Source organism: Camelus bactrianus, chromosome 15, assembly GCF_048773025.1.
Source record: "Camelus bactrianus isolate YW-2024 breed Bactrian camel chromosome 15, ASM4877302v1, whole genome shotgun sequence".
Classification (NCBI taxonomy): Eukaryota; Metazoa; Chordata; class Mammalia; order Artiodactyla; family Camelidae; genus Camelus; species Camelus bactrianus.
The window spans coordinates 64,988,708-65,016,633 of NC_133553.1; the positions used below are offsets into that span (position 1 = coordinate 64,988,708).

General features: G+C 35.4%; 1 protein-coding gene across 7 annotated transcripts in view; it reads left to right on the forward strand.

Annotated features, from left to right (window-relative positions):
• Positions 1–24,946, forward strand: part of ZNF638 (zinc finger protein 638) — a 109,073-nt gene extending 84,127 nt beyond the window's left edge. For 2 of the 7 annotated variants that reach the window (XM_074341288.1, XM_045523214.2), the window contains exons 16-29: positions 795–926; positions 3,001–3,129; positions 4,420–4,461; positions 4,953–5,087; positions 6,688–6,813; positions 9,733–9,770; positions 14,066–15,287; positions 15,896–15,961; positions 17,865–18,819; positions 19,637–19,741; positions 21,054–21,242; positions 22,118–22,219; positions 22,969–23,087; positions 24,626–24,946. In XM_074341288.1, coding sequence (XP_074197389.1) covers positions 795–926; positions 3,001–3,129; positions 4,420–4,461; positions 4,953–5,087; positions 6,688–6,813; positions 9,733–9,770; positions 14,066–15,287; positions 15,896–15,961; positions 17,865–18,819; positions 19,637–19,741; positions 21,054–21,242; positions 22,118–22,219; positions 22,969–23,087; positions 24,626–24,691 — 3,426 coding nt within the window. In that variant the 3' untranslated portion in view covers positions 24,692–24,946. Of the gene's footprint in view, positions 1–794; positions 927–3,000; positions 3,130–4,419; positions 4,462–4,952; positions 5,088–6,687; positions 6,814–9,732; positions 9,771–14,065; positions 15,288–15,895; positions 15,962–17,864; positions 18,820–19,636; positions 19,742–21,053; positions 21,286–22,117; positions 22,220–22,968; positions 23,088–24,360; positions 24,488–24,625 lie in introns of those variants that run through there. The other 5 variants (XM_074341289.1, XM_074341290.1, XM_074341291.1 and 2 more) reach the window with 5 other exon arrangements.
• The last annotated feature ends 2,980 nt before the right edge of the window (positions 24,947–27,926 follow it).

Sequence of the window (27,926 nt, forward strand, 5' to 3'; positions counted from 1 at the left end):
TTATTTTAGACTGGTTGTGCCATTCTTCATGTAGTAACTAATTTACTATTTTCTTTTAGGAAGAATATTTTAAAGCATCAGTAGAATATTTTAAGTTTACTTAAAGCACTTTAGAAGGAACCATTTGTGAATACAATTGATATGCTAGTTAAAAATCATTCTCAGCTGACTTATGAAAATTATAATTTCCCACCCTTTTCCTTCCCAAAAGAAGTCACAAGTTGCCTAATTTATACCTTCACATCCACTAAAGGAACAGTTGGCATTAATGAGAGTCATCTTGAAGAATAAAATAGATCTGAGAGAAGAGAAGGCAGAAATGAAAGTATTTACTGTATTGTGGGGATTGGGTTATGGAGTGAGGACTCTAAGAGACTAACTAAGCTTCTTTTATATTGCCCAAAGGGGGTTTATTTTACTCAGTAAGGTAAAAAGATATGCTCAGATTCAGACCTTGAACATGTTAGCATCATAAGGCACAGGAACGACAACAGTATACAAAAGGAAGGAGTTGTAGTTAGATACTGACACACTTGTGTTTTTAAACCTTTTTTTAAGCAGTGGTTGCAAAAGAACCAAAGACCTTGACTAGATGACAGATGGTATGATTGTTGAAATTATTCTGTGTGCTTGAAGAGAGGAAATTTGCATTTTGTTTTGTTTTTAATTTGTAGTTCAGACCAACCTTCTGAATTGATCAGACTTAGTATTAAATACAATTTAAATATTAACATGATCTGCAGTGTTTAAATAGCAGTTCAATTTTAATGTCGATTTTTAAATTTGTTTTGAAGGAAACAGAAGAGATGTGTGTGGTACTTATTTCTGATTTGCCTAATAAGGGATATTCTGTCGAAGAAGTTTACAACCTAGTAAAACCATTTGGTGGCTTAAAGGATATTTTGATTTTATCATCTCATAAAAAGGTAAGGGTTAAAAATAGTTGCGAATTCATATGGCTGCAAGCACATTTTGAAAAATGTTAAACTTCACAAAACTAGGAAGAAAGGGTTTAAGAGCAACACCTCAAAGTAAGCTGTCTCAAGCTAAGATATTTTTAAAATGTAAAACACAAATAATCCCTTATTTTAAAAATACATTATTCCAATCAGACATAATTTTATGATAGGAAGGATGGATTTCCCCATTAAAGTTTTGCTCAAATGTTTGGTTTAACAGAAGGTATTTTGCATCTTTAATTGTTAATACAGAGTTTTAAACAAGTTATAAAATTTTATAGAATACTCTTATTAGTATTTCTGCTGTTTGACCAATATACTCAAATGAGAAGTAACCATTTTCAGACTCAGACTAGTGAAGTCATCAGAACTTAGAACAACCTAGATTTATGTGTATGTTTTCAGTTTTCTGTAAGTATATATTGCTTTTGTAATTTTAAACAAAACAAAATGTATGGTTAATAATGAACAACTTGTGGAAGGTATTTTATAGGAGGTGAAATTTCAGGCAAGTTTAAATAATGGAAACAACACTGTTGTAAGTGGTGGAAAGTAGTGTTCTTAAAATAGAAAGGAGTTGATGATCACTAGAGATTTTTGAGAGCCCAGCCACTGTGCTTAAGAAAACAAAGTAAGAGGGGAGAGTGAGTTTAAGTAGTTAAATGCAATTTCACTTTATGTTAAAAGTAGATTATTTGAGGCCTTCCTTTTGCCTTTTGAGATGGCTCACACTCTGTCTTTGGAGTGTGTATCTACTTTTACTTTAAACTGAACACCTACCCCCATGCCTCATGGCCTCTCTGGACTTCTGAGATGGCCTGCACTCTCTCTATGGAGTGTGCATCTCTCTGAGAAAATCTACCTTCACTCTTAAAAAAAGAAAAAAAGAAAGATTATTTGAATCATGCGCAACTCTAAATATATTTAACACTGATGAATTGTACACTTAAACAAGTGAACATTACGATATGTAAACTATATTTCAGTAAAGCTGTTTTTTAGAAAGCACATTATTTGTAATGTTCAGTGATATATAAGAATAAAAAATGCATTTTTAATGTAAGAATTTTATGTGACAGTACATTGAAATAGGGGGAAATTCTGTGAATCTGGGAATGAATAATTCAAAGTCATACTTTGCATCATATACCAGAGTAGATATATATAGATAAATATGAAGTCCAAATACAGAAAATCTAGATTATTATATGCCCAATTTTGCTTAGAGTTGAGTAGAAATATTAAGTATTTGGAGATTTAATATTTTTCTAGATGTTAGATGGGAAGATAACTGATTTAGTCATACAAACATTTTAGAAATTTGTGAAGCTAAAATTAACATAAAGCAAAATAGAGATAAAAATTAATTGTGTAAAATGGTAAACAAAGGATTTGTTTAAACATGCTGTAAAATATTGAAAGTTTAATACATTGGCAATTGACAAAGATAATTCATTTTTTAATTACAACTATAAACAAAAATATGGGATATTTCTGCCTCATTAATTATCAGACATATGGAAGAATGTTCAGTCTCTTTACTTACCCAGGTATGAAAATTAAAATGTATGGAACTACAGTTTTACACTGTAAACAATGAAATAAAATAACTTGGCCTCATTACATATTTCTTTGGTTCTTTCATTTCTCATATATTTCTCATATTTTGTCAATCATTAAGTTTATTTACTCAGTAGCTGTTCATTAAATGTCTTCTACATTCTAGATATTGCTCTAGGCACTAAGGCTACAGTGATGAATAATAAAGATAATTAAGATTTTCCTTACTGTCATTTACTACAATGTCCCTTCTTATTTCTCTTTAATATTGCCTTATGAGTTCAGTCATTCATTATTTCTTGGTTATGGTTGTAATGTTCTAAGTCTATTGACCTCACCTTTCTAAGGAATGCATTTTTTATCTTAAAAATATTTACTAAGTTTTTCAGTTCATTTGACTCTTACGTATTAAATTTTTTCAAGAAAAAGTGAATTAATTAAGACATTTATTTTTTCATTCTTGTAATTTCTATTTTAAAAGGCATTTATAGAAATAAGTAGAAAGTCTGCAGATTCTATGGTAAAATTTTATACCTGCTTCCCAATATCGATGGATGGAAATCAACTCTCAATAAGTATGGCTCCTGAAAATATGAATTTAAAAGACGAGGTAAATAATAGACTTAACATCATATTTACTAGAATATTATTAAATTTCTAAATCAAAGTTATTGTAGGCTGTTATGTTTTCTAGTTTTCTTCGCTGGGTCACATATTTTTCCTCAAACAGTGAGAAAGCATCTTCTTGTTTCTCCATACTCTCCCATCTCACTGTTTGAGAGTTACTTCCATATTGAAGGAATACAATCCCTCATGTATGTTGGAATGGAAAAAAAATTGTGAACTACAGTCTGTAGAGAACTCTATTCTCGTCTCCCTGCCATTATCCATCATCCAAACTGGAATTCCAGAGGTTATCTTTAATTTTTCCCTCTCATTTCTCACAACCAATTGGGTCACTAGTCTTGTCTGTTTTAACTCCAATAGTTCTGGAGTTTGTTCCCTCTTCATCCCATTCACCATTGCTTCACCTCTTAAAAACTCTAACTAAAATAGTTACTCTTTATATCTTCTACCTTCAGTTTTGTCTCCTTCAGAACCCTTTTCACAAAGTATGAGCCTGCATAAAATTTGAACCTAATCAAATTTAACTGATTTAGAAACTTCATTGTTTCTGTGTGGCCTACATTTACTACTAAGAGGCATGAAGCAGAGATATTAGAATCTCTACAGGAAGGTAGAAATGCATGCATCTTGGAAAAGCCCTCCATTGAGAATCACTCTAATGGGATGTAATTGCTAAGGTTGTTTTATATATGTCAGTACTACTGTCAAAGAGGAAAAAAAAATAAGAACTGTAGTCTCATAAAGTTCCTTTTCTATACATTGAAGCCTTCTGTTAGCTAGCGTCTCCCAGCTTTGACATCCTAGTCTCAATGTCACTCTTGGCTTCTTTATAATTAGCACCAAATCACTGTACACTTAAAACCCTGTGATGTTTTTACCAGCCTACATTTTTGCTCTTCCTCATCCCCTATTTTACTTAGTAAACTTTTTGTTTTATAATTTGAATTCTCTTACTGTCTGCTAAGTTAAATCTCCTTTTCCTTGTATATGAATTTGAGTGTTCTCTCCTAAATGGTACCTATGACCTTATTAGTCTTTAAATGTACTTATGGGACTAGGAAGAATTAAGGTCCACGGGTCGGGTGGGACTTAGATAACTTGTTTAGGAAGAGGGAGAGATTTTGGAAGAAACGGAACTTTTGCTTATTTCTCACTTTATGAAATAGTTCTTAATGCTTTTTAATATAGGTTATTTTACTATAAATTTTGACTAATTAAATTTATAAATGAGAAAGAGCTTATACCTTCAGTCTTCTTCTATTTGCCTTTCTAGGAAGCTGTATTTACAACTTTGATTAGAGAAAATGACCCAGAGGTGAGTTTTGCACTTAAATGCTTGTGTACACTTGTTTAATTGATAGAAACTGATTATTTTATTGTTCACCTCTTAAGAATTAAGGAAAATCTTAGCAGTAATTGTAAAATATTGAGGTGATGGAGATGTCACATGAGTCTTCTCTTGGTAAAAATAAGAAAGGGTAAAGAAGTCCTAATGTGAAATATTTTCTAGATACTGGAGCCATATTAACTGGCTTGGGTAAATACTGAGTATATTAAGTGTTTTGGGTGAATATTACATTGATAGAAGAAAGATTATACTTTCTTTTTGGTATGTTGTTTCACTGATTCTCAAATCTAAAACTGAGACCTCACTGTCTTTACCCATATAATCATTTTCTTACTCTTGGGAGAGGACATCACTTGACCTCTGAAAAATTACATTATTGTTAATCTGTGTTTTACAGTTTGATACTTCAGCTTTGTTTCTCTTTTTCTGTGCTGTCTCTTAAAAAAAAAAAACTATAGGCAAATGTAGATAAAATTTACGATCGATTTGTACATCTTGATAACTTACCAGAAGATGGACTTCAGTGTGTACTTTGTGTTGGACTCCAGTTTGGAAAAGTGGATCACCACATACACATGAGTAATAAAAACAAGGTAAAAAGATCCCTCCTATTTCAGCTGTATATTCTGTAGGGAACATGTATGTACTGAACCATGTATTCTTATGGTCTGCAACTTTGAATTCAGCTTCTGAACTGAAGCATCTGTAAACATTAATCAGTGTCTTAGAATTATGATAAACCAGCATATTTTCTCCTGCGCTGTGATTGGAAGGAAGAGATGCTCTCTCTGTCTCTCCCCCCTCTCAGAACTCCTAGTTTTAAAAGGAAATAAAACTTGCACAAGGGAATATGTGCAAAGAACATCATCTTATGGGGAAGTTTAGACTTGAGCTCATCTAGCCTTTATTACCTTTGTAACCTTGGCTAAGTTGGTTTACAGTTTTAATTTTTATTTGTAAAACCAGGTATTTTCTAAATCCCTTCCAGCCGTAAAACACAGAGATTAGTGTTATATGGAAAGAAGTAGAAAATGATCATTCCTTACTTCGTGATTGGCTTCTTTCCTTAAAAGAAATTGTTATCCTCTTTACATTTACTATGCCCTCTGTCTTTTCTGTTTAATTCAGATGTGTCCATTAAAATCATATTTTCTTTATTATTTTATAATTAGGTCAACCATATATTACCTAGAATGGTAGATAGGGTTTTATAGCAAAATTGGCAGTGTTTGCTTTTATAGCAAAGTTGACGGTGCTTCATAAAAGATGTCTAATTGACCAAAAAGTAGATACTTATTTCTTTGACGTACTGAGTGATACATGGAGCATGTTTGGTACTTCAGAAACAGTGTGACCTAAGATGGAAGGGAAATGACAGATGGCATAAAGAATTCAGAACTTGTACTTTAGATGGTTTTAATCCCATCTTTAAAAATATATACTGTTTTTTTTCAGTTTTGCCTTGACTTTGCAACATTTAAAAAATATTTTCTCTTGTTTACTTTGAAATGAGGACTAACCTTACTTTTTTGTAATCACATGTTTTGAAGTGTGGAAGAAAAAATATTTTTAAAAACTAAATTTTTTATTGTGGTAAAGTATGCATAACAAAACTTACCATTTTAACAATGTTTAAGTTTTAAGTTCACTGGCATTAAGTAGATTCACAGTGTTATACAGCCATCACCACTATCCATCTCCAGAACTTTTTCATTTTCGCGAACTGAAACTCCCTGTCCATTAAACAGTAACTCCCCATCCCCCTTTTTCCTGGCAACCACCATTCTTCGTTCAACTTTCTGTCTCTATGAATTTGACTACTTTAGGTACCTCATATAAGTGGAATCCTACAATTTTTGTCCTTTTGTGTTTGGCTTATTTCACTTAGCATAATTTCTTCTAACATGTGTTGTAGCATCTATCAGAATTTCGTTCCTTTTGAGGTTGAATGATATTCCATTGTATGCATATGCCACATATCCACTCATCTGCTGATTGACACTTCAGTTGCTTCTAACATTTGGCTGTGTGAACAATACTGGTATGAACGTAGGTGTACAAATAACTGTTTTGAGTCCTGGCTTTCAGTTCTTTTGGGTACATACCGAAAAAATAAAATTGCTGGATAATATGGTAATTCTGCTTTTAATTTTGTAAGGAACTATTAACTATACTTTTTTGTTTACTCCAAAGGCAATTCTTCAGTTAGATAGTCCTGAAGCTGCTCAATCAATGTACAGCTTTCTGAAACAAAATCCACAGAACATAGGTGACCATGTATTGACCTGCACATTGTCTCCAAAGATGGATTCATTGAAGGTAAGATTATTTTGTATCAATTTTTGTGCTTTTAGAAAATGAAAAAAGCTTAAAGGTCATTCTCCCAAAAGTAGAAGATATACTCAGAAGGTAATTTGGAGAATTATTCTTGGTCAGTAGTCAACTGGTTCTGAGTTTGGATACACTTGGTTTTAAAATTTTATTTTGCAATCACTATTCTAATTTTCATGGTTTATGGAGTAGTACAAATTTGTCTAAATGTGAATAAATTGAGGTAATTTTGGAAAATGTAGTATATTCATTGTTACTTACTATGGACATATGTGCAGAGTGATTCCATGTATATAGTATGATAATCTCCAGACTGCAGAATCTACAGAGTCCATTTTGATTTCCTTCTGATAGAAAGTTCATTTATTTGTTTAAATTATTATAAACTCTGTTCTTGTATAAGAAACAAGATGTTAGATTCTTGGCTTGCATAGTGATAATCTATGAAAACTATAAATAGTCTGCCTATGGAAGAATTAAATTCAAACTCAGATGTTTTCTCTTTCTAATAGTTTTATTGTATCTCAGTGAAAAGTAAATAGGGAGGTAAATAAAGCCTTATCTTTGGTGTCTGCATGTTTTTTCTTAATCTGCCAAAAATCTTGTGCTAGCTCAAAAAAAATAATTCCACCATCTAAATCCAAATTAAAGTACATTTAAGTAAATGCACCATGGTAGGTACTGACTTAAGCACAAATTTGAATGGCTTGTTTAACCTGATTTCAGAAAAAAATTTTAAAGTTTTTAGCATTTTTTTCCTCAACAGAACCTGTAGTTTAAAAATTTTGTGGGTTTGATACATGTTTCAGGTTATTACTTTCAACTGTGTTCAGAATTAGAATAAACTCTGGCTATACAGAAATTTTCTTCCAGAAATATGGTCCCAAGGTCCCGAGTAGACTTAATGAAACAAGTGGAAATTATATGAAACCTCTGCCTGAATTAATGCTTTGCTTCCCAGGTCCTTACTCAGCCTTATTCTGACTCAGCTCATTAAGTTGGAGAGCACAATTGACTTATTATAGAAGACTTATTAGCTCCACTACTGATAAGAGAGCCTCCTAATCTTGAGCATGACACATAGTGTCCATTATATCCATTCAACAAATCATAAGTCGAGGCAAGTAGACTAATTTCAAGATACTGCAATGGTCTATATGAAAAGGAGTGAAAGCCTAAGCTAGACTATGAAATGGAAATAAATTCTGCCCCCACATTTTTTAATAACAGTTTTAAATTTACCATGTTCATAATGAATTAGCATCCTGTGTTACCCTCTCTTTAACACCCTCCCCCCATTTTTGTTAACCTGTAGTGTTACTTCCACAGGTAGTACATTACAGCCTTTAATTCTATAACTATAGTAACCTTGCATACAAAGCATGAAGGCTTAATTCTAAGTGCCGAAAACCAATACCTGCATTTTTGATACCTTGACTGAAATATTTAATGAGTGCGTAAGGAAAATAATGAAAGAGTAAAGAAATAGGTGTCAGTAACTTGGACACGCAGAAGTGTCTTACATTCAGTCATTTTTCAAAATGATGCTGTGTTTTTGTTTTCTTCAGTATTTGAATTATGGCTTTCCTGTATAGTTTAGTTTTTTGTTGTTCTTGAGAGGGAAAAAGAAGACTGTCTTCATGTTACTCGGTTATATAACTTAATTACTGTTTGTTGAATAGAATCTACTCTCCTTTTCAGAGCTGTTCTTCTGACACCCTGTTTAAATTTATGGCCATTTGCTTCATAAGCACCTATATACCTTTGATTTTTTGTTTATTGCTCTTCTGAGTTACTTCTGTTATTCCTTGGACTCTATCTCCTACTCTCTTAGATTACTTTTCTGTTTGCTAGAAGACGCTGTCAGATAATTTTTTCAGAAAGTATGTGTGGACGGTAACCTTTCTGATTTCCTTGCATATTTGGAAATAACTATTTTGTTCTTACGTATTTCATTGATAGTATGTCTGGGTGGAGAATTCCATGCTCAGGTTGTTCTTCCTTTTATTTTGTTTTTCTTAACCAATGTTAAGGAGAAGGCTGATTCCAGCCATACCTTTTTTATGTATTCTATTTTTTTCTCTCTGAAAGCTTTTAGCATTTATTTATTAATTCATTAAACAGTTACCTAATTCCTTCTCTATGCCAGCACTGTTTTAGACTTCAGAAAACATTGGTAAACAGAGGAGTCAGTGTCCCAGTCCTCAAAGAGCTTCTATTTTAGTGGAGGAGACAGACTATAAATAGATTAAGATATATGTATGTGTGTATACACATATTTAAAAGGATTATTGTTAAATTTTGTCCAGCACTTTTACATGTTTGGAGTAGAAAACTTTTTCTTTTAAGGCCTTTAATAAAAATATTTTGGAGGGAGGAGGTAATTAGGCTTATTTTATTTTTAGAGGAGGTACTGGGGATTGAACACAGGACCTTTTGCATGCCAAGCTTGCGCTCTACCACTTGAGCTATACCCTCACCCCCCGAGTAGAAAACTTTTTAAGTCAGCTGGTCTCCCTTATAAAAAAGTCTTTCAAAATAATAATTGCATGAAAAAGATGTTGATATTTCAGGTTAGTTGTTTTTATTCTTAGCAAAAGCTGGTATTTCTGGGCTTTTAAAGTTAAAAAGTATCTTATTTATATCATCATTATGGAAACTCATTTTTCTCATTAATTGCTGTGTGTCATTCTGTCTAATCTTACTTAGTGCTCTTTATCTAAAAATGAGAAAAAATTCTAGAGTCTGATAGTTATGTGGACACTGAAAACTAGCTGTTTTGAGATATTTTAAGGTGTGGTTTTGTTTTCTTAGCTTAGATTTTAAGAACTGAAAATACTGCGTTAATGGGTTAAATATTTAAATCCTGTAGAATAGCCTCTTACAAAATGTGGAATTATATTACAGGCTGAAGCTGAGAAAGACCCAGAACTAGGAAAAGAAAGGTATGTTGTTTTAAGTTTGCTAACATTTTCTATGGTATATAGTTAATTACTGAATTTTATTTCTATACTTCATCGTAATCATTCACTTATAACAAAAAGTTTTTATCTTTCATGATCATTTTGTATGTATGAGTGTTATGAAGGTGTTTTTGGTTTGGTTTTGTTTTGGGAGGTTTTTTTGGTTCTGTTTGACCTAAGGCTTAAATGTTTGTTGTTTGGGGTCTGTTTTAATTATTTAGGGATTTTCTTTTAAGGAAAAGTGAATGTATAAACACAATTTGAATTAAATATATAAATTTGACTTCTTTATGACGTGTTTTGCTAAGACTTTTGAACAGCTCAATTCTGTTACCACTACATTCATAGATTTTTCTATTCCAGAATAGTTAGGTACAGTAGTAAATTTTTAATATTTTTATGTAATCCTTTTAAATTTCACTGACTTTTAAAACCAAAAAGATAATAATTACTATGTATTTCAGTGTAAAACAAAATAATATGTACACTGCTTTATATTTTCAGAGGATGAAAGCTTGTTCTTCAGAATCTACAGTAACTAAACTAGTAACTCATAGTCTTGCTTTCAAGACAGACACAAACACACACCCCTCTTCTTAGTCACTTTCTCATCCTGATGAACTCCACCCTTATCACCACCTTCGTCCCACCAATGAATAACCTCCCTTTTACTGCTTGTTGTTGGGAATCACTGACTGATAATTCTTTCTTCTTTTATACTAGGTGATTTACCCTTATTTCTTAGTCAGTGTAATAAGAGCTTATCAGTTTGAAAGTGTTTAAATACAGAAAGTTTAATTATTTTATTTGATGCACTGCCTAATTATAAGATGCTTAAAAAATAAGAAGTCTTATGGATTTTTCTTCTCAGTGATTAATTTTTATACAATGAAACTTTAAAATGATAAAGATGATTATGAGTACATTAAAAGTATATTGGTAACTTTAAGCAATAGGTTTTTGCTGTATGTGTTTGCATAGCAAGTTTTTAAGTTGCACATCATCATACCAACTATATTTACACACCTGCAAAGTAATACCAGCAGCAGTGCTTGGTAGAAAAGCCCACAGAGGGCTGAGAAGGTAGCAGTGCCACGTGTAGTACTATGAATAGACCTACAGTTTGGCCACAAGTAACTCTGGCTGGTAAGTAAGTAGGCTCTTCCAAAAGTCCATTTTGTATAGTTTCTTTGACAGTTTCTTTTATATCTGAGAGAATGGTTATTGTCTCTGTATTGGTCATTTTCTCTCTCATTGTTTTGACTTCTCTTTTATTTTAAAACCAGGTATGTCTTAATGAATTTACAGATAGTTGTCTAATCTTATAAAATTAATTTTTAAAATTCTAGCACTAATCATTTCTTAATTCCTGCTTTGCAGTCAGTTTTTTCTGACTTGTATGACATTAGAGAAAAAATACATTGGATGTGGCCAAAAACTTCACGTTTCTTTACTGGAGTAAACTGATTCTGGGAAAATGCTGGTGGTTGTTGTGTCTTTTGTTTTTGTTTTAAGGGCTTGCGGGTGCTAATTCATCATGAATATGATCCTATTGCTTATAATTAATGTAAAGTATTTATTTCCTTTTTAAAGAAATCTCACATGGATATATTAATAACTTAATAAAATTCTACATTTTGCCTGTTCTCTCACCACCCCCCCAAGTGAATGTTATTTATTTATTATGTGATTAAGGCTCCAAATATGGATGCAAGATGAAATGTTCACCACTTCATTAACAATGTTGGGAAGTACTCAGTGGCCCTCTGAAATAAATACTAATCTTCAGTGTTGTTAAGTCTCAGTCGAAAGTTTCTCGGAAAGTGTATGGTATGACGCTAACCTTTGTTCTCATGGCCAGCTTTTATTGTGTACATTCTCTGAAGATTTTGAAACCTTGGTGTTATGGAGGGATGGGAGTAGGACAGGAGGGTGGGAAACTAGGTATCTGTATCCTGAATCTAGCCCTCCTGCAATCCTTTTTAGGGCCATTTCCCAGAATATGATTGTGTTTTCTTTGATCTTTTAGAAGACTTTTTTTTTTTAACTCTGGTATTAATTTTGTTTATTTGACATCTCAAACTGACTTTCCAAGCTTACTTGATGAACACTGAAACTTTTTACTATGTTAGCCAGAATACTAGATATTAATTTTTAGAAAATTAATCCTATGAAGAAAGCACTTGGCAATTTTAAAAGATTGACACAAGAACAAATATGGAATTAAGCCATTTTTCAAAATAGGTTTGTGCTCTCTGTTTGAAGTATGGAACTTGCACAGTGATTCATTTTGTATAAAAGATAATAGCTTTTTAAATTTATTGACAAGATATAAATAGGTAAAGGGGAAGGACTTGCTATACCCTAGAGCCAGGAATCAAAATCTCCATTGTTACCCTTCTAGCCCAGTAAACTGGTGTTTTTGTATAGCCCTAATTTGTAAAGCCTTTAGGGTTAATGTCCTCTTATGTAATGAGGCAGGAATTTAAATTCAGTCTTCATTATTGGAAATGAGTCTTGTAACCTAAAAATGAAAGATTATTTTTTGAGAAAAAATATTTACATAACTGCTGTAACTGAACATCACAACTTTTCCTTATCTTTGTCATATTTGTACTTGGCAACAAGTTTTATTTTGACTTGTCTTAAGAATTTGGAACATTGGAAATTAGTCTTTGTTATTTTTGAATATAAGGGATGTGAATTATTTCAAATAAAAAAGCTTAAAACCCTTTCATCATACAAAGGGTAGCTTATACAAATGAATAGAATACACGTTGATTAAGGTCTGTGATTACTGACTTTTTAACTTAAATAAATTCCTCAGATTTTTTGGCCTTAACTTTTCTTCAAAAGATATTTCTTTGATCTCTTAGAAAAGTTTTCTCCTTTGGAAGTTTAAACTTAACGATCTTTTGTGGAGGGAAGAATGGTTTATTGGCTCATATGATTGGACCCTGATGTGGTAGTGCTTACTTCTTCCAAACTTCTGAAATATTATTAACATCTCAAGATACAAATAAACGTCATCTTACATTAACCTGAGAGTATATGGCCACCCTGTGAGAAGCGTATCAAAGGGGATGTCTCATCCCCTCCTTCCTTAAAAAGTAGGGGGAAAAGTCAATACTGAGATACTGATATGGCATGATCACTTTCTGGTGTCTTTTTCCAACCTGCTGCTATTCTGATGTACTTAAGTGAATGTATCTCTTAAACTTTAATTTGTGTTGATAGCGTGCTGAACATTGTCTTCAGAAGCTAAGAAGCTAAGATTTTCCTTAATACTCTTCAAGAAAACCGCTGATGTATGGAGCATTAATATCAAAACAGTTTATCCTCTCTGTGTCAGTGAAAATAGTTAAACCACATACTTTTAAAAATGTTGGATTTCGGAGGACCATGGTGAAATGAGATCAATCGCATGTACTTGCCGTGTATTTTCTGCATTTCTTCTGAATAATTTTACTTAAAATCTTAAGTTATGTATTGTAATCTTAAATTATTCTCTGTAACTGGAAAGATTTCTTTTAACATATTTCTTCTAATAATATACCCAAAGGCACATATTTTATAATAAGACTACGTGTTTATGTTAAGGTGATTCTATTCGCTTTGCCTCTAACTTTAAATCTCCAAAAGTGTATTTAAAAGATATTTCCAAAGAAAGTTTTCTTTTAAGTATTACTAATAAATACAGTTCTTGGGAAATTAAAAACAAATCTGTTACACATCCAAAAAAAAGAAGTGGTTAGAGTCTGGCCTATCATTTTCTGTTTATCTTCCTTTTAGGTAAGGCTCATTTACAAAATTTAGAATTTTAATCCGTAGATCATTAGTTTCATTGTAGAACCATAAACATATTATTTCAGCTACAACTGTTGGGATAATGAGACCTAATGATTTGATATGTCTCAAGTTCACATACGGTCTTCTGATGTCAGAGGCAAACTTGACACAGAAGGAAAAAAATTGGCTGTAACTTACATGAGTGAAAGGATCATATCATATTGCCATTATTTCCTTTTAACTAAAAAGAAATCTTCAGTGCAGTGGAGGATCTCTTTAAAATTTTACACTGTTTATATATTTACATCAAAACTTAACCATTTTTAATGCTGATTGGCTGGATTTCCCAATGCTTATTGCTAATGCATCAGGAAGTCTTAACAATTAGCATTGACAGGATTATTTATGATGGTTGATTCTCATCATAGTTTGATTTTTGTTTGTGTTTTTTGTTTGTGTTCTTTTTGTTTGTTTTTAAATACTTTTAGCCCTGACTTGAAAAACAGTCCAGTTGATGAAAGTGAGGTGCAAACAGCAGCTGATAGTCTCTCTGTTAAACCTAGTGAGGTTGAAGAAGAATCTGTTCCCAACATTCAAATAGGAACTTCTATACAGCAGGAAGAGCCTTGTGAGGAAGAACCTGAAAAAGCACTGTGTGACTCTGACTTTGTTATTGAAACGTTGGAAGTTGAAACCCACGGAGAGGAGGTCAAAGTGGAAATTCCTCTTGTAGCATCCACTCCAGGCAGTATTGACTTATTCACTGACAATGTAGAGGAGTCTGTTTTAAATCAACAGGTGTATACCAGTGACTTTGAGAAGGAAGAGGCAGAAATTATTAACCCTGAAACAGAATTATCAACATCTGATAGTGTATTTATAGAAGAAGGGAACATCAAAGGAATTCTAGAAGACTCGCCATGTGAAGCAGAAGATTTCTTTTCTGGGATTACACAGTCTATGATAGAAGCTGTAGCTGAAGTAGACAAACATGAAACTGTTTCAGAAATAATACCATCTACTTGTGTTGTGGCCTTAGTACCGGGAATTTCCACTGGGGATGAGCAGGCAGTGAGCACAAAGGGAATTTCTGAAAAAAGTAACATGGATGAAAAGGAGGAGAATGAATTAAATACCAAGGAAACCAGAATGGATCTGCAAATGGGAATAGAGAAGGCTGAGAAGAATGATGATAGGATGGTTGCAGAGAAGTTGGAAAAGATTGTGGCTACAATAAAAGAAAAGCCTGCAGAAAATTCAGTGACCAAAGTATGCCCAAATAAAGGAGTGGGTCAGGCCAATAAGCCTGATGAAACTAGTAAAATCAGTATGCTGGCTGCATCAAATGCATCTAGCAGTAAATCAAGCATCAAGGCTGGTATGATCTCTCCAAAGGCAAAAGCTACGGCCTCAAAATCTGAAAATCAGAAAAGTTTTCTAAAATCTGTACTCAGAGATCAAATAAATGCAGAAAAGAAACTTTCAGCCAAGGAATTGGGTCTGCTTAAACCTACAAGTGCCAGGTCAGGCTTGGCTGAAAACAGCAGTAAATTGAAACCCACTCAGAGCGGTGTTACCAGAGGAGGCAGTGGAAGGATCTCAGCCCTGCAAGGCAAGGATTCTAAACTGGATTACAGGGATATTACAAAACAATCTCAGGAAACAGAGGCTAAACCTTCCGTCATGAAACGGGATGACAGCAACAATAAGGTGAGGCGGGTAGGAAGAGCGGCCCAGAGTATCCTTGAAGTGATTAGCTCTCTGCTGTAGCTAAGGAGTAGGAGATGTAATCTTGTTTTATGCTTTCACCTCCTCACTCCCTTCACCCCCAAGCTCCCATTTCCCTTTCTTAAATGATTCCTTTGATTTAAACCAATAGACACTTAGAATAATAAGCTCAAGTTTGTAATTTATTAACAGGTTTGAAAGCATTGTTTGGATAAAATGTGGTCAGAAATACAACTGTGTTTAAAAAGTCTGCAGTGAATCTCCTAAGGTGATTTAGCGCTCTGCTTCTGAATGGGAAACCGGTTTTCTCTTTTAAATTGAAGCTTCCTGTATCAGCTTACTGACTGCCCAACTTAGACATTGTGCCTATAGGGAAGAAAAGATCAGTAAAACTGAATTTGACTACAACTTATGGAGATGATGCCTGTACTGTTAACTGATTGTTGACTTAGCTTGGTATACCTGTTAAATATTTGTATAAATGAACGTGTTTGGATACTGTTTGCTGTTTGAATTCTTTTTTGTTTTAAAGAACATTAATAACCTCTTTATAAATTCTGTTTTTCTGTATTTCTTATTTAATATTTCAGACTTCGACTGGGCAAAACACTAAGAATCCTAAAAGCACCACTGGTAGAAGTTCCAAATCCAAAGAGGTAAGAAATAGGCCACTCATATTAACCCATCTAGTCCATCACTCCATGAAAGAGTTCATCTACTGTGTAACTTGTGTCTTTCCTGCAATGACTAGTTTGATAACAAGAGACAGGAATGAGAAATTTACCTTTGACCTCCATCACCAGTTCTTTATCTGACCTTGAGCTAAGTTAAATAGTTTGTGTTCTTGGTGGAGGGCAAAAAGTTACACAGGGGTGGAAAGGGAATTAGAGTAGGAAGACACCTCCAGTCTCGTATCGATAGGAGTTCGTTATAAATGCATCTGTGTAAAGGAGACTGGTGTTTAACTGGAGTCCTCTCCATTTTGTGGTCCTTTGGGTATAGCTTAGTTTAACCCACTGGATGGGCTCTAAGATTTATTTTCTTGGTACTGGCCTCTACTGCCAAATAAACATAGAACAGTTTATATTTGATTGTTTGGTATTTTAGGTTTCCATCATTCATAGGATATTTTTTCAGTTACTGTATTTTTTCCCTTGGTAGGGAATAAATTAAGGCCGATTTTGTTGGGGCAAGGAGAAATGTCAGTAGTTTAAGAAGCAGAAATAAGGATTGTGGTTCGTTCCATGGCTTAATAAATTGATAGTACAATTGCTTACAGATTTCTCCCCCCACCCCAAAATTACAGAGTATATATTCTGATATCATTATTATATTTGCTAGTAATTGACCATTGATAGCATACTAAATGTGTAGGAGGGCTGCCAGGAATTTATTTTCTTTAGTATTGGCACCATATTTCAAATTACAGATACTGTTTTTTTTCAGGTGCAGTTCTATTTGGCTTTAATAATTTTTCCATATAACTTTCTCACAAAAAAAAAAAAACCTCATATAGGCATACCTCACAGATACTACAGGAAGATGCAGCTGCACATCTAGCACAAGCTCTAGTCACTGTGGATGAAGTACTTCCAGACCACCATAGTAAAGGGAATATTGCAATAAATGCAAGTCACGTGAATTGTTTTGGTTTCCCAGTGCATATAAAAATGTTTATACTATACTGTACTCTAATAAGTGTGCAGTAGCGTTATGTCTTCAAAAACAATGTACATACCTTCATTAAAAAATACCTTATTGCTGAAAAATGCCAGCCATCATCTGAGCCTTTATTGAGTCGTGATCTTTTTGCAGTAGTAACATTGAAGATCGCTGACCAGAGATCACCACAACAAATAAAATAATATTAAAGGTTTGAAATATTGTGAGAATTACCAAAATGTACAGAGACATGAAGTTAGCAAATGCTGTTGGGAAAATGGCGCCAGTAGACTTGCTCATTGCAAAGTTATCACAAGTCTTCAATTTGTAAAAAATGTATTATCTGTGAAGTGCAATAGAACAAGATATGCCTGTACTTAGTATTGCATATCTTAAAATACGTATTATATAAATTTTTTTGTGTATATATATAAATTGATCAATGGAATAATCTAGTTAGCTACTAACTTTCTAGTTGCCTTTGAGGTGCTTTTAATAGTCCACAGTCTCCAAAACACTTGCTAGATATTATTTAACATATGGAACAGTAAATTCTTTACATTATATTAATTGTTTGATAAATGCTTTAAATATAGTATTTTTGTGCATCATGTTTCAAAACTTGTACATCATTTAGGAAATAGCTGTAATCTTACTGAAATTAAGTAAAGGTGGAATTAGATTGATATCATTAGGATTTTACCTTCTGTGTTATTTTGTAGATTTATTTGTAGGGCTTTAAAAAATATAACTAATATTAGTTTTAGGAAACGTGTCTACACTGAAATTCTCACAAATGATATTGCACATTTATTGAGACTGTTTGGAACCTGGCCAGTTGTCAGTAGTTGTTCACAATTCTGCGTTTTGTTTTGTTTTTCTTAACTTTTCCAACAGGAACATTTATTTCCATTTAATTTGGATGAATTTGTTACTGTGGATGAGGTTAGAGAAGAAGTGAATCCTTTTCAAGCCAGACAGAATCCACTAAAAGGAAAAAGGAAAGAAGCTCTCAAAAATACCCCCTCCTCTGAACTTAACTTAAAGAAGAAGAAGGGGAAAATCTCTGCTCCTCGCATGGTTGAGGGAGAATTATCTTTTGTGACACTGGATGAGATCGGGGAAGAGGAAGATGCAGCTGCACCTCTAGCACAAGCTCTGGTCACTGTGGATGAAGTAATTGATGAAGAAGAAATAACTATGGAAGAAATGGTAAAAAATTCAAATTCACTTCTTACATTAGACGAGTTAATTGATCAAGATGATTGCATTTCCCACAGTGAAGCTAAAGATGTCACTGTACTGTCTGTGGCTGAAGAACAAGATCTTCTCAAACAGGAACGCTTGGTGACTGTGGATGAAATCGGAGAAGTAGAAGAACTACCGTTAAATGAGTCCACAGACATAAGTTTTGGCACTTTAGGTACTAAAGGAGATGAGGGAAATACTGGGAGGGATTCCATTGGGTTCATTTCTTCTCAAATGCCTGAAGACCCTTCCACTTTAGTTACTGTAGATGAGATCCAGGATGACAGCAGTGACCTGCATTTAGTGACTTTAGATGAAGTAACTGAAGAGGATGAAGACTCTCTGGCAGATTTTAACAACCTTAAAGAAGAGCTTAATTTTGTTACTGTTGATGAAGTTGGAGAGGAGGAGGATGGAGACAGCGATTTAAAAGTGGAGCTAGCACAGAGCAGAAGTGACCATCCCACCGAAAAAAGAGGGGATAGAAAAAAGAGATCTGTGGACACAAAGAAGACAAAACTTGAAGCTTTGTCCCAAGTGGGCCCAGTAAATGAGAGTATTATGGAAGAAGATCTGAAAACCATGATTGAAAGACACTTAGCAGGTAGATGCCTAAAAGTGGTAGTTTTTGTTTTATGGGAGGACTACATTTAAAATTTTTTAAGTATATGTTGCAGCCATTACTAATAATTTCACTGTTTTGACATAAGAAGCCGACAGGTTTACAGCCAAATGGTATTTTCCAAATAAATGTGTTCAAGTTTCACAAATTTCTTTTAGTTCAGAAGCAGACATTACCCCCAAGGTACTATATATACCTTAAGAAAAATTGATGAAACCAGAAAGCAAACTGGAGTGCCCATTAGAATTGGAATGAAAATTATATGTTTGTATTTTTGGGAAAGCGTAGCTTTTGATAAATAGAAGGATGTTTATATCAGACTGCCTCCTAGCTTTTGCTTAGACTTAGGATTTAGAAAAATTTGTGAAGGTACCATTTCACTTTTAAGTAATATTTTGATGGTATAGAATAACAGGTCAGCTCACTCAGTACTTTAGGGAGATCAAAATAATTTTCAATACAAAAATCTTGAAAGATTTAACCAAACTAAGAATAAAAAATACTAGTAGGTCCCACAGTCTTGTGGAATAAAATAAAAAATATGTGTAGGATCATTGAAGAAAGCAGGTAGGAAGGTGTAATTTTGATCAAGATAAATGGGAAGATAAAAGGAAAATGCTTAGATTAATGCTGGATGTTTAAAAATAAAATCCTATTTTAACCTAGAAATAAGTTTCCTTCCCAAATTTGAGTAATATCTATCTTGTTTGCAGGAAAAAAAAAGTTAAACTTGTTCAGAATTAAAAGCAATTTAAATTCTGTTACTGTGGCAATAAAGGAGACTTTCTCTTTTTTAAAGCTAAAGTGCCAACCAAGAGAGTTAGAATTGGGAAAACACCACCATCAGAAAAAGCTGTTATGGCAGAACCAGTGAAAGGTGAAGAGGCCTTCCAAATTAGTGAAGGTAAAGCAGGATTGATAGAAGTGAGGTGGTTAAAGTTCCAAAGATCTACCATTTAAGAAGAAGAATAGAAAAACAGTGAACTGGGCAGAGGGAGGAGTGAGGGGGTGGGGGAAGGCAGCCTTACAATGACTAGATCTGGATGAAGATTTTTGTCTTTGTAACTCACAGAGATAATGGAACACAATGGAGTGGGATAATAAAGACTGTCCTGTTATAATAGAATGTGACAAATATGTGGAAATGATCCACAATAGGTTATTCTGACCGTATTGCAGCATCAAGTAGAAACCACGTATTAACTAGCTCTTATTTGTGGACCAGATCCCTTGCTTTCTGGATGCTGCCAAGCAACCTGCCAATGAATTAAATAAGATGTCTTAATAACATTAATACGATTTATGTTGAAACAAATAGGGAACAGTGTCTAGTGAGGGAGAATACTCCAGTTACCTACCAAGCATTTGTCATTGTGTCCATTATATTCATAGCAAAATGCTAAAAAAAGGTAAAAAAAAGAAAAGCACACAGGTCCAGATCTCGAGTTTATTGATTCAGAGAGGTAAAGCAAAAAGTCAATTACTGGTATGATTTAAACAGCACTATAAGGATGTCCCCTGTGTCATTCTCTTTGTAGCACCCTCGTTGCCCTCTTGCTTTTGTATCTTATCTTCTATAAGAAAAAACTACCAGCTGTGATTCAGTTCATTGAGTCTGATCTCAGCTGGGTCCTCAGTGCTGCTCCACTATTTAGGCCTCCTTCCTTTCCCATTTCCTAACCAGGTGTAATAAAAACCTGAAACCCTTCTGTTTGTTGTCAGATTGGATTTACTGAGTTTTTTTCTTCTTAATTTAGTCTTATTTGACTTCTCTGCATCATTTGTTGCTATTGATCCCATACTCTTTCTTGCTCTCTGCCTTGGTTGGCCAAGTGGGTATTCTTCCTTTTTCTGTTCTTTTCTATTACTTTCTCCTTGATACCAAGCCATACCTAGTGGTTTTACTAACTGATAAATGCTTTTAACATGATTTCATGAGGGTTCTCCCCCTCCACCAGAATTTCTGTTGTGACAGGGCAACTTCAGCTACCGGCTTGCTTAGAACTGCCTCACTTCCATGGAAGAATAGAGAGAGGATTGTTTCTTTACTGCTTTTATAACCATGTATTTTCATTAGTGGACAATATGTTTGACAAAAGAACCTAGCTTAAGAAAAAGTCATTTTTTAAACGATTTTTAACTTAAAATTTTTGTTTTAATCTATTAAACTTATTATGTAATTATATATAATATATTATTATTGTTGTTGTTGCTAGATAAAGGTGCCTTTGGAGTGGCAAGAGAAAATGTGTTTGAGAGAGATTATTACTCTGGTGAGGGAATAAATTTTTGTAGCAAGAGACCAGAGGCTGTTTTAACCATCAAGTCAAGAAAAGGAAGAGACAGCTTTTTTAATCGACCATCTTTGGGCTTGGTGACTGATAAATTCGAGGAAAAAGAGAAGAGTAAATAATGATTTCATCGTTTGTAGCCATCCCCTCACATCTGGTTGGTAACGAGTAGCCTAATTGCATGGGGAAAGCACTGAACTTGAAGTCGCAAGTCTGCCACTTACTCAGTATGCAATCTTGGACAGATCAGTCTTTACAACTCTCTTGGTTTTGTTCTCTCCATCTGTGAAGAAATAGGGCTAATAATGACTTGACCTGTGTATCTCACACAAGATAAAAGCTAAATGAATGGCATATATGGGAAAGGGATTTGTCAAGTACCGTACAACAGTTAGGTATTTCAGCTACTGAGGGCAACCGGAATTGCTCGAAACTAGTTTTTGTTTTGTCTTCCTCTCATCTATTATGCAGTCTGCTAATAGCACTGAGTGCCTCTTAGATGTTAATTCGCTTTGCTGGGCTTGAATGTTTGTAAGTCACTTGTGAGTCTGTCTAACAAGGGTCTTAGTCCATCAGTTTAGGCTCAGTTTTTCTTGACTAGATGGTCTTCAGTACAGGGCGTCAGCATTACTGTCTGCTCTTGTCCTTTTCCCCTTAATCCACACTCTTCCCCCAACCCAGCACTTTGCATACATGTGTTAACTTGCCAGTAACATAGAATTTGAACTTCTTCTGTTACCCTTTAAATTTTTTCTGGAACTATGTATAAATAAAATATGCTATAAGCTTTAGTCCCATATCCTTAAATACATGTAATAAGATTGAACAGATTTACCCATTTATTCCTTTCATAAAGAATCTTGAAAGAGTAGTCAGATGGGATTAACCAAGAAAGATTTACTTAGAGAGATGATTATCTGTGTTAGTTGCACAAAGTAAGTACGTCTATTTTGAATAACTTTCTTTCTTGAAAAATTTAATGACTTTAGTTGATGAAGAATCTGAATTAAAGGATTCAGAACCAGAACGAAAACGCAAGAAGATTGAGGACGACTCTTTAGGGAAATCAATGGCATCTGATGTCCCTGAAGGTAAAGTACAAATGACATTTTTTCCTTATCCATGTGAAATAATCAGTGTTCTGTTGTTTAGATGAGTAATGGGACAACCTTGCTTAGAAGATTATTTTAAGGTGGAAATTAGCACATTGGCATTTCTGAGAACAGTTTATTGAGCTGTGTTTTTACCTAGCAAAGATATTTTTATTGCGCTCTTGAAGTCTGGGGTGTGTCTCTTCTTGTATTCCTCGTGCTTTCTTTGCTACTCTGGTAAAAATTGAGTTCTCCTTGCCTAGGCAGGCATTTCCAGTTGAGTAGAATGTGCTAAAAAAGCTCAGCTGGTAAACTGTTCATGGCCAGCTGAGCTAAGGGGCACCTTGTTTGTTTACCCAGTATATTCTTCAAGCAGACTGTTGCCTGTCATTCTGCGTCTTCTTCCTGTTTTTTTTTTTTAAACAGTAGATTCCTAAGAGGTTTATTTCAAAAACTATTAGGTTCTTTCCTGATGAATTGCTATTTTGAAGAAATTCCATGACATTCTTGGAGGCACTGGAATATTACAGAATTTGTTAAAAAAAAATAAAGACCTCGGTTTTGTGATTAAAGGCTTAATTGTCCTTGATCCCTAGATATATACAGCAGTATATGTTATGTATGTATATAAGTATATACTGTGCTTAGTATGTTTATCATGTTTAAATAAATTGATTAACACAGCTGTAGATAAATTATTATTCATTCTTTCCCTCCCTCTTCCCCCTCTCTCTCCCCCTGTCTTCTAGATTTAGACTTCCTTGTACCGAAGGCTGGATTCTTCTGTCCAATTTGTTCCCTCTTCTACTCAGGTGAAAAAGCAATGACAAATCACTGCAAGAGTACACGTCATAAGCAAAATACAGAGGTAAATTTTTTTATTCTCTACTCCTCATAAAACCTTTAAGTGGTCGTATTATAGCCAAAGTACTGATGTCTCCACCCAAAACGTGGATTCCTTCCCTCTGGGAGAACTTTGTAAGGTTTGTGCCAGGATGTTTCTCTTGAGTTCAGAGTCCCGTTCATGTCCTTCACTGTACCTTGCCAGTGACTTCTAGTTTTTATTCCTTTTCCTCTGGCAGCATTTGCCAGAGTAGATGCTGCACATCACTAGTCCCATGTGATATCATCAAAATGTGGAAAACTGTGTATTCTGATGCCCTCTTGCAGAGTCATAGACATAGCATATGTAAGTTTCTGAATTGTCTGACCAAAGAATCCACTAAACTTTAACCCATTTCCTAAACTGACTCAGTCACACCCCTCACTCTGCCCCCTCCCCTTTTAGTTATACATCACTTCGGGAAGCATTTAGAGTAGAACTGTAGAAAGTCACCATTAGCCATAATTGAAACAATGGCTCTGGTTCCTCCTGCATGTTTGAGAGTTGCTTTCTATGTCCTCTGTTTGTGGCACAGACACTCATCTAACATTTATTGAGCTGTTTTTTGCTAGAAGCTTATTCAGTCCCCCCCCCCCCCATCAACTTTATGAGGTAGGTGTATCGTTCCAATTTTAAAGATGAGGAAACAGGCTTAAAGAGTATCTAAACGCAAGTATCTAACCGCAAGGTCACACGGCCGAGCTGTGGCAGATTGAGGATTTGCGTGTCTGGGTCGTTCTAGGCTCGTGTTCAACCGCCGTGCTGTGCTACTTGTGCTCTTGAGTTTATGGCGTCATTTTTCCATTTGAAATCTTCCACTGGCTTCGCATTACACTTGGAATAATATCCAGACTTCTTATTGTGGGTCTGTAAGGCCCTGCATGATTTGATTCTCTTCGACTTCTCTGATCTCAGTTTTTTATTGCTTGCTGTTTTCCAGCTTTTCTGGCTCTCTTTGTTTTATTTTTCATACAAGAAAGGCCCCTTTGCTGCCTTCGCGCCTTGATACCGCTCTTCCTTTGCCCTGTCTCAGACCCCCTTGGATAGCTGATTTTTCCTCATCTTTTAGATCTAGGCTCAAATAATAGCTTCCCAGAAAGGCCTTTGCCTAAGAAAGACCTAGCTTAAGGTAGAGCTCTCCTCCCACCCCCAAAAAGGTTCAGTCTCATTTGCTTTACTGTATTTCTTCCCTTGATAATGCTTACCACCACCCGTATTATCTTGTTTGTTTATTTTTTTGTTTTTCTTCCCCCACTAGAATGTAAGCTCCGTGAGGTAAAGGGCCTTACCTATCTTGTTGACCACTGAGTCCCCAAGCATCAAGCATAATGCCTAGTATATCATAAATATCAGATGATTCATGAATGGAAGGAAGGAATGTTAATGTAAGGCACTGTGTTTCTAATCTTTATTTTGTAGGATCAAAGCGCTTTTAAATTGTAAATGAAATATATTAGATATGTTTGTATACACAGCAAAGCAACATCTAATAAATATTTTATATTATGAATTGCTTTTAACAGAAGTTCATGGCCAAGCAAAGGAAGGAAAAGGAGCAGAATGAGGCTGAAGAAAGAAGCTCTAGGTGATTGGGGGAAAGGGGAAAGAACTCATTAGAAATTCGTTTAGGGTCCAGTTGATTTGTGTATTTTTGTTATCACTTAATTTGTAATTTTTGTTTCAGAAGCAAATATTCATGTTGTACAAATTTCTGATTGCCCTTGATGTAGAGAGACTGATGGGGAAAGTATGATGGGTTTGATTTTTATATCAAATCATCAGGCATGGAGAAATATCTTTTAGAAGTGTTAAATAAATGTTCCTACTGTATATTTAAAATACAAGCTTGTGTTTGTGACTGATTTATTAAGGATTTGCCTGCCTCTGATTGCAGACAGGCTTCTTGCAACCACTGTGGCTCGGGATATTTGGATTTTCTTCGTGTATTACTGGAAGTCACAGACATGACCGTGTTTGCCTTTGTTTCAGCCATCCTTGTACAGGTCATAGACTTCTTAAAACTCTCAGTTTTTCTGGATAAAATTAGATTATGGCGTGTTTGGCCCAGGTAGGTTTGAGTGAAACTTTGCTTGATTTTTTTAATGGGTTAGGAAGATACTTCTTCTGCTTCTGGTAACATCTGCTGTGGGTTTTTCTAACTCAAAATTTAAAGCTAAATTAGTTAGAAACCTGAGGAACACAACATAAGGAAACTATCAGAGAACACTATTGAATCTCTCTTATCCTTCTGTGAGCCCTTGATTAAGTAATTGACTTGTATTTTAGGCCTTTCTTACTTACTTAAGAAATACATTATCATTAAACTTGGAATTACGCTCAGTAGGGAGAGCTGTACGTGCTGAGATGGGCATCTGTGACCTACAGACAGCTTGAGTCATGTCTCCCTGTGTCCACCGAGGGCCTTTCTCCTTGAGTGGTAACATGAAGTAGTCTTGGATAGTACAGCTGAGTGTCTTGATCTTCTTGGTGGCTAAGGAGGGCTACACATAACAAAATTGCATAGTGCTATATACACACGAGTGCATATATAACTGGTGAAACTGAACAGCTTTATGGGTTGTACTAATGCCACTTACTGATTTTCATATAACTTTATAGTTACTTAAAATGTTAACACTGGGGGGCGTTGGCAGAAGGGTGTATACGAACCTCCCTGTATACTTCTTTGCCACTTCCTGTGAGTCTCTTAATTATTTCAAGAATAAAAATTTTAGAAGTTGAATTCCGGGATTGCATTGATCACGTATTCACAGAGTACACGGATAACCTCTTTGTCGGGGGTGAATAGGACGTGGTAATCTGGTATGCAGTGTCATCACAGTTATTCCAGTTATCACCAGTGGTACCAGGGAATGAAGTGCAGTGGAGGGCAGGCATCAGAAGACCAAGCTTCTGTGGCACTTAAGTCACTGTGACAGCAATAGTCATTATAAAGATTGTAGAGTCACCTCGTTTCCTGTGGCCTCAGTGAGCATATTTAGGGAGAAAGAGAAAAGTTATGAGCATACAGTTGAAACAGGCATGGAGACCCGGGAAGGTCTCTGTGGCAGCTTTGAAGGAACTCCTCACCTGGCATCACCAGGCAGGTACGGGTGAGGAGCTCCTGATGTGACACGTTCCCTTCAGAAACCTGCCAGCCACTTGCTAGCTGGTTGACTGTATTCAGCCCCTCCCATCGTGAAGGGTACAGTGCTTTCTCCTTACCAGGCACGTACACATTTGCGGTATGGATTTGCCTTCCCTAAACTCAGGGCTTCTGATAGTCCCACCGTTTGTGGACTTAGGGATGGACTTACTCATCACCATAGAATAACATCCAACATAACTTTGACAAGGAGATACATTTTTGGGTAAATGGACATGTGAGCCATGGGCTCGTGCCCACAGACTTCACGAGTTTTACCATGTGCTCCATAACCCCGCAGCTGCTGGCTGATAGGTAGAATGACCTGCTAAAGACCAGTTGCGGCCCAAACTGGAGACAGCGTGCTGGAAGGTGTGGGTGTTGTGCTACAGATGCTTTATATATTAGAGGCCAGTATGTGGTACCATCTCCCCCGTGGCCAGAAAGCATGGATTGGGGTGTTCCCCTCATTATTATACCTATTAACCCACTGGAAGGATTTTTATTTCCCTTCTGTGTGACCTTGACCTCAGTCTTTTTGGAAGTCCAAGTACCCAAAAGAAGAATGTGTATACACCAGGAAATAAGGACGTGACTCTAATGAATTAGAAGCTGAGACTGCCCTCTCACCTTTTGGGGTTTCTCATGCCACTGGACCAACAAAAAGGGAAAGAGATCATATGCCTGAGGGGGTGATTGGTCTTGTTGACCAGGGGAAATTAGTTGCTGCTACACAGAGGGGGCAAGCAGGACTGTGTTTGGCACCCAGGGGATTCGTGGGGTGCCTCTTAGAACTCACTTTCCCAACAGTTCCAGTCAAAACTGTGGCAACCCGATAAAGACAAGACCAGCAAGGACTCAAATCTGCCCTGCCTTCCTGTAAGCAGAGGTGGAATGAGCAGTGGAAAAATTAACTGAGATTATCAACATCGGCCTTGTTACCAGATACAGAGGTGGGGACTATAGCAGCCATGTTATTTGATTCTTTTTTTTTTTAAATCTCTTTTGCCTCCATTATTCTATATGCTGGACGTAACTAAGGATGCTCTGACAAGTACCCAATTCTAAAAGCAAGAAGGGACTTGAATATTAGTAAAGATTGATCGCAGAGCTTCAGCCTGAAAAGGATCAGCTTGGAAGAGAAGATGTTCGCAAATGTTACGGGTGCCAGTAGCATCTGATTTCTGGATCAAACAGCAGGCGATGATTGGGCAAGAGAGAAGAGCAACTGAAGCACTGGGAACTGGGTGGGAGATGCCGCAGCATGCTTTGTTCTGCTGTCTCAGGAGGAACTTTGGCTCAGTTCTGTTCTTCTCAAGCAAAATATGTTAAGAACCTCGAGATCTTCCTCAGCTGATTCTATAAAAAGAAAGCTCTTGGGAAGGGTGGGGACTCACCAGGACCAAGGAGTTAAGTGGGTTTCCTGGGTTTGAGGGAGCCTGGTTAATAGAGAATGTTGTGGAAAAACAGAAATCACAGGTCGCTTCTTTTTCAGTTCATCGTCTGAGAGATGGAATGGTCCCTAAGGTAAGTTGAGGTGTTACTAGATGCGCATCCTTGAGCTAGTGTACCTTCCCCTAAATGTCGGAGGGCGGAAGTCTCTCCTGACCACCTCCGCTAGCCCTTGCGCTAGAATCGTCATCTCCATCGATCGTGTTCTCCAGTTTCCCCTCTCCTGT